Consider the following 13,332-nt stretch of genomic DNA (forward strand, 5'->3'; position numbering starts at 1 on the left):
ATAGCCATATGCAACATCTCTTCCAATTCTACATATTGTTGTAATTTCAATTGTTTGGCTATCTCTTGATTCAATACACCTAGAAACTGTGTTATGGTTTCTTCTCTTTCTTCATTCATGCTCAATCTCATCATGACCATCTCCATCTTCTTGTAATAATCCTCCACGGACCTACTACTTTATGATAATGATTGGAGTCTTTGATGCAGCAACCTATGGTAATGAGTTGGTACAAGTAGGTTCCTCATGGCCCCTTTCATTTGTCGCCAAGTAGTAATTAATTCATCACCTACTTTTCCTCAGGTATTTTACTCATTTGTCCACCATTGGAGTGCATAATGCCCAAATGCCATTACTGCCACTTTTACCTTCTTAGTCTCTGAATAGTTATGACAATCGAATATTATCTCCATTCGCTCCTTCCACTCTAGGTAAGCCTCTGGATCACTTTTTTCCATGAAAGGTGGTATGTTGACCTTAATATTCCCAAGATCATCATCCTCATTCCTTGCTGGTCTCCCACGGTTTTTCCTTCCTTGGAGAGCATAAATGTCTTTAAAATCCTCTTCCAAATTATCTCCATAATTACCTTCCCCGAATTCCTCTCTAGCTCGGCCACGGCCTTCTCGACTTTGACCTCGGCCTCCATGAATCTTTTATCTCAAATTCAATCCACCTTGTGAAGTTTCTAACCTGTTCATCCTTTGATCTATATGATCAAATTGAGCATTCATCCGCTGTAATTGCTCCAAGATGGCCTTCATGTCCGTGTGCTCCTCTCCACTCTCTGAAGCTCGGGCATCACCTTTGAATCCTATAGACTCCTCTTCATTAATTCTCAATGAGCCATCTCCTACTCCTCTTCTCATCCTTGAATTGCCATGTTAGTAATATATTGTCAAAATAAAATAAATCCTCACCAAATTCACTTCCTCACGTGTTTCACTCAAATAAGGTCTCGACACTTGTATTTGCACAGTAGTTTCGGCTTTTACCCTCTTTTAAGCTCACATTTTCTTGTCTTTTTCCACTAAAAGAATTAACTCAAAGTTCTAACTAAAATGTCAATTTTGAATTAAATGGGTCAACCCGAAAATGACATGATTAATAATTGTGTTAAATGAGTTGATCCGATTATTATCCAAACCTATTTATAATAAACCCATACCTATTTATTCCGTGTCATTTTCGAATTGTGTCGCTGTCTCATGATCCAAATTGTCATCTCTAGTTACACCTTTTGTAATGACATCTATATTTGTAATAGTGATATAATGATTGATATTATGTTTTGTTTAAATTATTTCACATAGAGCTAATGCAGAAAAATATTTACAATATGTTTTATATAATTAAATAATTTTTTAATTTTTTTCCATGACAAAAATGGTGAAGTGTCAAAATCATTATTTACTTTGGCAAAAATTTAAAAAATAAAAGTTTGAAAATGAATAATACTAAAAAATACAATCTAATCTACTAAGACATCTATAAAATATATACATATTATTATTTAATTAATTTATATTTATTCTTTCAAGTTAACGTTAAAAGAAAAAAAATTCTTTTTATTTGCCCCCCACCGCCTAAAATTCTTAGCTCCTCCCCTTTTTCTAACTTTCACATTTTCAATTTTTTGTTCTTTTTTTTTTTTAAAGAAAACTTTCACATTTTCCATAAAAAGTATTCAAAATTTTACAAATTTTTTTTATAATCATTCTACACCTAAAAATTTTCAAAATGATAATATAATGCTGTCTGCTGGGAGAGTATGGGCTACAATGAAAAGGCTAGAAATCTTCATGCTTTTTTATTTTTTACTTTTTATTTTTAATTTCTTAATTCAGTGGGTGTCTAAAGAGACTTTAATTATGCAGCTCATATTTTGCGTAAATGTAGGTTTTTCCAAAGATGATCTTTTTGATCAATTTAATATTTCTGAGTTGTCTGCTATTTTGAAATAGGAATTGGCCAAGGATTTTTCATGGAGTGCGGGGCATTTGGCTTGCCTGCTTTAGATTTTTAACTATCAAAAAGAAAATAAAAATAAGAAACGCATTGTCGTTCGTTTTGCATATATGCCTCTCTAATTTCCAAGAGTTACAAACGTAAAAAAGACTTTGAAAATTGAAACAAAAATTTAGATTGTGGGGAGATAAAAAATATATATATATATATATTTTTTTTTTTTTTGTTTTTGTTTTTTCACATAGAAAGACAAAAGTATTTTCAAAAAAAAAAAAAAAAAAAAAAGACAGAAAAACGGGTCTTAGTATTCATTTTGACCCACCCAGTTATTGCTATCTTTATTGGGGCCCTTTACGTGCTTGTTCAACTACGTGCACTCACTTTGGCTTACTCAGACTCTTCGTTCCCAGTCCTAGTCCTCCTCTGTGTGTGTGAGAGAGATTGCGGTAATTTCTTGAATTCCAGCAATGGCGGATCGAAACCCTGTTTTGAAGGCCGAATTGCTCACCTACGCTTACCTTCTCCTCTACATCGCCCTTTCCAGCGGCCAGATCTTCTTCAACAAGGTACCTTTTCTTTTGTTTGTTTTTTTCCCGATCCATCATTCTTGGTTTTATTCTTTTGAGGGAATTTTTTTTTTTATTTTTAAATTTTTTTTTTTGGGTGCGACTGAGACTAATTGCATGTATGATATTTTACATTCTAAGTCAACAGATGGAGATGGATTACTTGCTTTTAAGGGGGTCGTATTTAGTTTTGGAATTTAGTGGTAATTGTTTAGGTTTTAGGGTCTGTGATACGCAGTTTTATTGTTTGTGTCTCTGTTTATTGGAGGTGGACATGAAGGTGAAGATGAGAAGAAGAAGCTTGAAGAGGAATGCGTTTCATTTGTTTGTTGAAATGTCGGTGTTAGTTTTATTAGTCAATGTTTGTGTTTCTACGTTGGGCAAGTGCATTGGAATTGCAGGGAGATGATGCTCTTATGAAGTTCAGATATGGTTATTTGTTACACAGACAATATGGCACCTTCAGTTAAATTTTATGAAATTCAAAAATAAATAAATATATGAGAAAGAAAATGCATGGTACATATTTTCCTGTGTTTGGATCTTGGAATTTATGGGAAAAATCAAAGGGAAACTGCAATGGCTAGAAAGTGCACAGATCAAGCAAGTTAATAGTTTCCCTTTCCTCAATTATCAATGAACTATGAAAAAATTGACCAAAATGAGTTGAAAATGCAGCAAGAACCAGCAAGTGGAGCTTTGAACTGTAGAACATAATTTATTAATTTTTTTTTTTTTTGGTTTTTTTATTAATAAGATAATCTAGGATAAAAGCAGATTTATGCCTTTGAGGTCAAGGGGGAATAGAGGAGAGATGCTTTAGTCATCGTAAAGGAAGGCAAACTTGGAATTTTAGAATCATCCAGGGCTTTTGTAAAATTGGTGGATAATTATGTTTTATATTTTAGGTTGTTTATATACATTTTTAAGTGAATTACCTTTTCAAAAGCATTGATAGAATAGGTTTCTGGTCTGTGACAACTGAGGATATTTTTGTTAAAAACTCCTTTACATTCTTATATTGGGTGATCAAGGACAGCTGCAATATGCTTATGAATAATTATCGACATAAATGAAGTAGTCATAAATGCTTTATAGGGCTTATTTATGAATGCTTATTCTAAAGGGTATATTTTGGATTGAAAAATAAGATTGGTAGGCCTTTTTGGTTTGTCAGCAATCACTTATTTTGGTAATGTGTCCATAAAAACTGAATATGGATTTAATGCATGTAAAATATACGTGAATCTTTAGTAATTCTTGTGTCTAGACAAGTCTGTCAAAAATGTCTAGATAAGTCTGTCAAAAAAATCTAGTGATACACTAGTAGCTAGCATATTTATTATTACATTGTGTTTATGTATAGGGTATGCATTGAGCTCTGGTGCATTGCAGGCTCTATGTGCAGTTAACTTGCTAGTTGGTCCTGTAGCCTGATTGGTGTTTTGGTTTGCATTCATGCATGTTATGTTACACCCGATGTTTGTTAATTACCAGTAATATTCTTTTGGCAAATAAATGTGTTCTGATTCTGATAATAATAATAAAGAGAATTTCATAATTAAATTTCTTTGTATTTAATGCATTGTAATAATCAAATTATGTGCCCAAGATATAGGTATTGTGTTTTTGAGATTTTAATGACTTGTATGCTATTTTTGAAGCTAATAAGTGCACTCCATGTACTGTTTGAGCAATATTATAGTGCTGATAATCACATTGTCCTCTGGATCTGCATGATATTCCTTATTATAGAAGTTTACTATCAGGTTTAGCCTGGAAAATGTCATTTTTTGTTTATGTTCGGTGTTATTATTATCCTAAATAGTCATTAGATAACTTCAAAAAAAAAAAAAAAAGTCATTAGATTCATTTGTTCATTTTTGTAAAAGCGTACTCTATTGGGTCCTCATAGGTTTTATTGTTTAAAATTGTGAAATTGCAGTGGGTTTTGTCATCTAAGGAGATAAACTTTCCTTATCCACTTGGGTTAACTCTGCTTCACATGGTCTTCTCCTCTGTCTTATGCTTTCTACTCACCAAAGTTTTTAAGGTATTTAATTAAGCAAATTTTCAGTTATGCTCTTGAAATCAAATTCTTTTTGGTGCGACTGTTAAATCCCTTGTTATGCCCCATTACAGATTATGAAGGTTGAGGAAGGAATGACTGCAGAGATGTAAGTAAAGAATGGGCTACATTTCCTCTATCTTATATTTTTTACTTGGATATGTTATCCTTTTATTTGTCGTGTTTTACGTAATTGCATATACCTCTGAAGGAATATGATAAAGATAACTCATAAACAATATTACAAGAGAAATTCAGATATGCATTTTTTAAGAACTGAAAGTTCGTTTCTTCCATAAAGCTTTATCTTTGAAAAAACAAAATATGATTTCTGTAGAATTTTAGTGCCTCAGATAAATAATTTAGATGTTTGTACTCAGTATGTCTGAGGAAAGACAGTAGAAGAAATGGAGACGTACTTTTTTTCTATTTGCTTGATGGTGTGAAGGATAATATATTAAACTGCTTTGAGGGGTGAGTTCTTTCTTTCTTTAGAATGATAATTGGTAGGGGGCTGCATTATGTTCAGATATAAGATTTATCTGCCCTCTCAATGTTTAAGTTTATGAGTTCCCCAATAATGGGTATTATGCAGAAAAAGAGAATGTCAAGGAATAAAGCACACGGATTGATTCTAAATAAGAGAGTTCATTTTTTATTTCAATAAGCGAAAATATGTCCAGGCCTGCCCCAATGACCTTTTTTTAGGTTTTGTGGTAGAAATTTTGTTGCTCCAGTGATTGCCTTTAGTTGGGTATAAAGCAGCAGAAGGAGAAAGTCAAATAATATATGAAACAGATTGTGGGAAAGAAAGCATATTAAATAAATTTGGAGTGATAAAGGCATAAAACCATGAAGAAAACCCTGGAAAGTTTCAAACCTTAATCCCATTCAGTAGATGGCCAAAAGTTGCTAGTCATTCTTAATATACACTTGTTATGTTAGCCGGCAACCCTAAGAATATTTTCCATACATCACATTATATATAAGCCACTTTAATGTTTTAGAAAGTTACATGTTAGTCTCATGGATTTTTTGAATGATTTGGAAGACAAATATTGTCCCATAGTAACTGGGTAATACAGAAAACAAAACAGAAATTGAGTATAATGTCAACATTCAAAAGGTCCAAGATTTCTCGTTGAAGGATCATTTTCTTCATTTCTTGTAGTTAACTTTCCTTATTAGAATTATATTATTTTCAAACAAGACACAGAAAAGTACTACTTCCTGGATAAATGGTTGTGAGGTTACTTTACAAAAGAAGCTGTTAAGTTTCATTTTTTTCTTGTGTGCAATAGAAAATTAACAATAAAGGGAAGAGAAAAATTCAGGACTAGTTTATGTACATGGATAAATAGATGTCTTGGAAAGTTATATTGGTGCTCTGGATATTTGCTTGAATAATCTTGCTTACTGGTCAAGAACTAATTGTCATAATCTTGCTGTTTCACTAGGATCATTGGCATAGTTTATGTACATGGATAAATAGATGTCTTGGAAAGTTATACTGGTGCTCTGGATATTTGCTTGAATAATTTTGCATACTGGTCAAGAAATAATTGTCATAATCTTGCTGTTTCACTAGGATCATTGGCATAGTTTATGTACATGGATAAATAGATGTCTTGGAAAGTTATATTGGTGCTCTGGATATTTGCTTGAATAATCTTGCTTACTGGTCAAGAACTAATTGTCATAATCTTGCTGTTTCACTAGGATCATTTGCTGGGAGCAACAGAATTCACTATGTTAATAATTTAGCTTATTTCCTTTTTTATGTGGTTCTTCATGCCCACCCAAAGCCTGATAAAATTTTTTAGTTATTCAGATATGCAACATCAGTTGTGCCAATCGGGGCAACTTTTGCTATGACTCTTTGGCTGGGGAACACTGCCTACCTGTATATTTCTGTTGCATTTGCGCAAATGTTGAAAGCAATCAGTAAGTCCCTACTGTTCCTGTTTTTCTGTCTTTCTACAGATAAAACGTAAGAGCCTAAAGATGCTATTCCATTTCTACAGCTATAAAGGTTTTTTAAATTATGAATGAATAGGAATTTAGAACAATGTCTGATATTTTTTATGACAGTGGGCTGTATGTTTGTTCACTAGTAGGATATTAACTTATGAAGTTTCTTGCCATACAGTTCTCAAAACAAAGGTCTTCAAAGAAATTTGATATTTTACTTAATTTTAAATGTTTTCATTATTTAATATTTATTTGGGAGTTGTTGTAGTGGGTACTGTTCATGTATGTGCTATTTCTGAGGTGCTGTCGATTTACTGTAGCATTTTTTGGTTAGGGTAGTCTGTTTTCTCTATGTCTTCGAATGTCTGGATTAGATTTAATCTAAGGGTGGAGTTATTTATTTAAATTAGGGAACTTTTTCGTGCATTGAATAAAATTTATGTTTCTCCTTCTCGGTTTGAAATTCTTGTAGTTTTCCTGGCTTTAGTTGTCTTGAGATCAAACTAACTTGAATTTACCCTTCTAAGTCTATGTTCTTCTATAAGCTCCGTCTTAAATTCTTGTTGTTTTCCTGAATATAGTTTGTCTTGAATTCAAGCTAACTTGAATTTTCCCTTCTAAATCTATGTTCTTCTATGAGCTCCCTGTCTTAAAAGGATCAGGTCATTACATACACTGTTCATTATGTTTTCAAGTTGTGAATTGCTCTTGACATCTTCAACAACTTTTTCAATGTATATATGCAGTGCCAGTAGCAGTATTCATTCTTGGAGTAGCTGCTGGACTTGAGGTAATGAGCTGCAGAATGCTATTGATCATGTCAGTGATAAGTTTTGGTGTTCTAGTGGCTTCTTATGGTGAAATCAATATCAGCTGGATAGGAGTGGTTTACCAGATGGGGGGAGTTATAGGAGAAGCTTTGAGGCTTATTTTCATGGAGATTCTAGTAAAAAGGAAGGGACTCAAATTAAACCCTATATCTGTCATGTACTATGTTAGTCCATGCAGGTATGGTTTATCTTTTATACAATAATCCCTCTGAATGCAATTCTTCGTACATTAAACACAATGCCTGAACTTCTGTTCTGCCATGCAGTGCTTTTTGCCTTTTCATTCCGTGGATATTTCTGGAGAAACCAAAATTGGATGCCCTTGAGTCATGGAACTTTCCACCTATTGTGCTAACACTAAACTCTTTGTGTACTTTTGCACTCAACTTATCAGTTTTCCTTGTTATTACACATACAAGTGCTTTGACCATTCGTGTCGCTGGAGTTGTCAAGGATTGGGTTGTTGTGTTATTGTCCGCCCTTTTGTTTGCTGATACAAAGCTGACACTGATAAATCTGTGCGGCTATGCCATTGGTAAGTATCTGATAACACATTATTTTCTGCAATTTTCTATCTTATGGTCCTGCTTCCTACCTTTTTTTCTATGGGTTGTATCAGTTTTGTGGGGTGACAATGTGACAGCAATTTGGAAAGTGTGTTGTAAAGGTTGCGAGTGCCATGGAAGTTGCCATATTATATGTGTCAAGAAAAAAATTATACATGGTCAAATATAACTTAAGAGTTGTATATATACTTAGTACTCTCTCATCATTTATGGACCTCGATGTTGAGATTGTATGTCTGGAAGGGCTGAACATGAATCCAACACGTGGACATGTATGCCATACATCTTTTGGACCGAATGTTTGGTTCACACACAGATTGAGAAAGGAGGTCCAACATATAAGAACTGACTTTTGAATATTTGGTAAGGTAGTGATTCGAATGAAGGACCTATAGTTTATGCCATGCCAAAGCACTGCAATTCATAAAATCTCAAGCTTCAATAGTGACTTTTTTATGTACTCAAAACAATATCAAAGCACAGATATGCCTACGAGAGTCAGATGTCTTTTTGAGAATACTCTTTGCAATTGAAGTTATTATTTTCAGGCTGTCTTGCTGCAAAACTTCCTTAATTTTGAGTTATACAACTCATGCACCAAAGTGATATAGATTTATATGTTGTAACTTTCTGATAAGCAGATTTTGCTATATTTATCCTAAGAGAAAAATTAGACAGGGATACGGCCATCTTTTGTTTGTAGTGTTTATCCCAGCACAATTAGCAAAGTGCAAAATTTTCTTAGTGTGCCTGCAATTGGTGTTTCCTCTATTTTTCTTATAGTGATCATATATATGCATACATAGATTTGCTTATCTGTACGTATGTATATAAGTAATTTTATATATACCTATATATGCAAGGTTGGAATATTGATCATACAATGCTAAATTTGATAGAATCCTAATTTTTTTACTAACATTGTTTCTTAATGCAGCCATAGCAGGTGTAGCAGCATATAACAATCACAAGCTAAAAAAGGAAGCTTCTCGAGGCAGCTCGAATGATGCTGAAAGTTCAGCATCTGTACCAATAGCCACATCCTCAGTTTCTAACAAGTAGATATATTTACAATAAGAGCATTCTGCCAAGTTACTTTGGACTTTGGGAGGTATGCCTTTACACTTTTAAAAAGCAAAATTGTTCACAAAGTTCTTGTATCGTTTAAACTAATTTGGCTTTTCTTCTCCTTGTTCTAACATTCCAACTGCACCCCTAGTTGATGTAACCGTAACAGTTAGTGTGTAACCTTTTTCTTATTTGATGGTAATTTTAGAAATTATTATTATTATTTTATTTTATTTTATTATTATTTTTTTTTAATGAAGCATCATAAGTAAGATCCTCATGTCTTTTGATTCATTGGTGCAGCTGCTTCTGTGATGTAGTACTACTGCGACAGCATGTTTCAGAAACCAATCAAATTGTAAAGAGATGAAATTCCTAAATTGTATCATTTGCGGAAAACAAAAGGCATTAACCGAAGGTGTTTTCAAAATTTGAGGCACTTCTAGTTATTAATGATTTGTTTGTAGATGGAAGTTTTTGAATCAAAGTGAGTGGTGATGTACTATTTGTCAATAGAATTTTGAAAATTGTTGAATACTAATCTCATACATATTTGATGCTGACTGTGGGAACCCATATAGTTTGAACCTGGACCTGCTAAGAGCTAATCCTTCATTTTACTTAATGAATTATATTGTTCCAGTGGATATATATATTCTAAATTTCAGAACTGATATTTTCTTTGTGAGTTGGAATTTTGCCTGGCTTTGCTTTCTAAATCTTATATATGTTTTTGTTTTCACTTTTAAAACAAAACTTATGAAATTTGTATACTGTCCCAATATGTGGAAAACATAAAAGTTACGTAGATAACTCTTTACAAGTCGTTTTCTTTTCTTTGTTTTATTATTTGGGATAATTGCATTTACTTACCTACTAGTTTGAAAAACCTTCGTACTTAACCTTATGTTTTCATTTTTTCCATTAACTTACTTTCTAATTTCATATATATAGCAGTTTGTTCCTTTCTACTATAAAACAGATAAATTTAACATAAAATAATCAAGTGTAAAGACAAAAATACCCTTCTGTATATAATTTCATTTCAATTATTGAAGATTTCAAAACTTATAGGTCACGTACATCCAGGAAAATTGAACACCCAATGAAAGCATTATTCATGGTCTCATGCCTGCTAGTTAGAAGACGGTTGTTGGCAACATTGCTGTGTCACAAGCCAATTAGCCAATTCCAGAGGACGTCCCAAGTGTCCCTGCAGAAAGCTTCAATTGATCTCAATCCCATAGCTATCTTGGGTTCAATATTATATATTTTTATAAACAATATGTTTTGAGGAGATAGAAAATACTTCCAACTCACATTTTTCAATCAATCATTACAAAACCCCTAAAAGTAAACCATCCGTCAAAATGGAAAGCAATGGATCCCTTTAGTTGTCTTTATGTGGGTCTTTACATAACCTTTCAATTTCTAACACGTCTCCAAAATCCAAATCTCATCTTTTATTGGAAGCATAAAAATGTTTGTTAATATCCCTTTTTTTTGTTTTTTTGATTATAGAAGTTCACTAACTGGGTTTGAGAAATCTAGAGTGGCTTAGTTCCAACGATTTTTATTTATCTTTTTCATGGATATGAATTCTAATCAGATAAATCATCTGGGTTATATGATTTTCATGGGCCATAACAAAGATTTTTTTTTGGATAAATCATCTTCATAATTTGATTTTATCCGCAATGGCAACAATAAAATGGGAGCGTTTTACAAACTAGGGAGGTAAGTTAAAGTAATTATCCTTTTATTATTTTAACCTATACGGTTACTGGTTTAATAAGAATATGCAATGAGCAACACCTTTTAGGCAGCTTGCTGACATTCCTCCAATTTTTCTTTCTTTTCTTTTTTTTCTTTTTTTTTCCTTAAAGTAATTGTTCTTTATTTTTTACCCTTTCTTCTTTATTTCTTTATTTTTTTCTTTCCCTCATCATTTTTTTGGCCATCAAGTAACATAACCCAAACCATTAAGAAAAATCCCTCACATGCAGGAAGGAGCTCACCCACCAAGCACCTTTACAACAATTCTAACTTTCTTTTTCTTCTTTTGTTGAAGAAAATGGCTCTAACATTGATTTGACCAATATATGACATTCTTAATTCATTGGATATGTTCATTCAATTTTACTGCTTCCATATAAAAATATATTATCATTTTGCATACTAAAATTTTAAATTTAAGGCCCAATTATTGTTTATCCATGAACATTTTAGAATCGGGTAACCTTCAATAAGGGATTGAGCTGTCATTGTTCTATTACTTGCCTACAACTTTTTGGAATTTGGTAACCTTCGACTGAGAAGGGAAACTATAATTAATTGTAATTATACATGAACTAATGTAATTCGTTATGAACAAGTAACAAAACCTTGATTGAAGCTCTTAAAAGATTAATTAATGTAGACAAAAGTAAAATATACATATTATTTTTTACCTTAAAATGACAAGGCAGAGTAGTACTAGTAAATTTTCCTGCAGCCATTATAGCAACCTTCCATATAATCATTTACTTGAGGTAGATCTAGAACAATCAAAATTAGCATTCATACAAATTGCATAAATTAAAGATATTGCAAAGGTATGACTTATATCTCAGCCACCATCCACCCCCACCCCCCAAAACCCAAAAAAAATAAATAAATAAATAAATAAAAACAAAACAAAAAAGTTATGATTTTAAGTAAATAATAATCAATACACCCTTTACCACAAAATACAAATATTGTGATTAAATGTACATTTGGTGAATCAACATTGCATTTGGTCACGACCAAATTTTGTAACTAAATCAACAATCACATGTTCACAACTTGTTTTGATATATGAGTATTATAAACAAAATTTTTACGGTTAAGAATTTATGTGATCATTGTAAAGTTTTGGTCACAAAATGATTTGTGGCAAATGTACTTTTCATTACTAAAATAATATGTACTAATTGTAACTAAGATTTTTAATTAACCCTCAGATTTCTAGTCACAATATGGTCACAAACATATCAATGACCAGCAGTTTTAGTCAAACTTCTTGTCTCCATTTGCATAAGCCAAAATTTCTTCGTTGATATTGTTTTTACTCCTGTTGTAAAAGAAGCAAAATTACTACATATTAACACTTTTAGTTTTTACGTGTACGGATGACAAAATACTTCATAAAACCTAATTTATGTGGAACTCCATTTTCAATGGGGCAGAAATTTCCCGTTTATATTGAAAACACAGTGGTGGTTTTTTTTGTCCAAGAAGGGAAACAAAGTTTAGATTGAAAATAAAGCAGGAAGTGGATCTTAATTTGTTCGAGAATGGAAATGGAGATAGCCGGGTAAGACCGTGGAAACACCATTGCCATCTCTATGTACACTAATATGAAAATCATATATATGCATTAATCCGAAACCCAAATTTAACGTATATAAATAAAATAAAAAGGAGTGAAGGGAATTAGAATGTTTATCAATATATTTGAAATTTATATATATCTTGTAGTTTACACACTCAAAAGCGCACTTATATCTTCTACCATCAGTTTGAAGCATACACCCTCTGCTTTTCATAGAAGTGCGATTATCCTTCTTCTAATTTCTTTTTCATTTCATTCCATTTTGTCATATGTTCTGCCTTGCACAAATAAGAACTTCTCTTTTGTAGGGGATTGGAAAGGTGAATAAAAACATCAAATGGTGTTGAAAATTTACTAGGAGATGAAAATTTAGATGACAGAAACCGGGAGAGAGTATAATCTGCTTGTGCTAAAATCATGATGTCGTCATTCCCATTATCATAAATTTAGATTTTCTCACTTCTTTTTTCACACTAATTTTATCCATTAGTATTTTACTTTTTCTCATGATTGAATAATTCATAATTTATAGACTTTAGTTTATTAATATTATATTACCTTGCCGCATATACAGTGACCTTTTGATAATCGAGTGTAATGGCTTTGTGTTTAAGTTATTTAATTAAAATAATTTCTTAACGGTTTATTAGTAGGGTCATTATTCCTTGAATCATGTAAACTATCAAATTAACTTTGGATGCAAAGGTCCAGAGTTCAATACCACCACTTCCAAAATGAAAACATCAAGGGGAAAAAAAAAAAGAAGAAGAAAAGAGAAAAAGTACATAGGAAATGATTGTTTTTATTGGTAGCCTTGTAATGTTTGGTTTTTATTTTTTAAAAGATACAAAAGTGGCCCTATAAGATGACAATTTAATGACAAAAACCATTACAAAAGTACTTGTCACAAAATAAAAATATTGTGAATAAATACATATAA

The 13,332-nt window shown here is 32.1% G+C and overlaps 1 protein-coding gene across 1 annotated transcript; it reads left to right on the plus strand.

Annotated features, from left to right (window-relative positions):
* Positions 1–2,290: 2,290 nt before the first annotated feature.
* Positions 2,291–9,686, plus strand: LOC107423318 (probable sugar phosphate/phosphate translocator At3g14410). Its single transcript, XM_016032859.4, has 8 exons — positions 2,291–2,534; positions 4,480–4,587; positions 4,677–4,711; positions 6,434–6,546; positions 7,320–7,581; positions 7,670–7,938; positions 8,907–9,080; positions 9,341–9,686. Exons 1-7 carry the CDS (start codon positions 2,436–2,438, stop codon positions 9,029–9,031), a joined length of 1,011 nt encoding a protein of 336 aa, XP_015888345.2. The 5' UTR covers positions 2,291–2,435; the 3' UTR covers positions 9,032–9,080; positions 9,341–9,686.
* Positions 9,687–13,332: the final 3,646 nt, after the last annotated feature.

The sequence above is a fragment of the Ziziphus jujuba genome, chromosome 3 (genome assembly GCF_031755915.1).
Source record: "Ziziphus jujuba cultivar Dongzao chromosome 3, ASM3175591v1".
NCBI lineage: Eukaryota > Viridiplantae > Streptophyta > Magnoliopsida > Rosales > Rhamnaceae > Ziziphus > Ziziphus jujuba.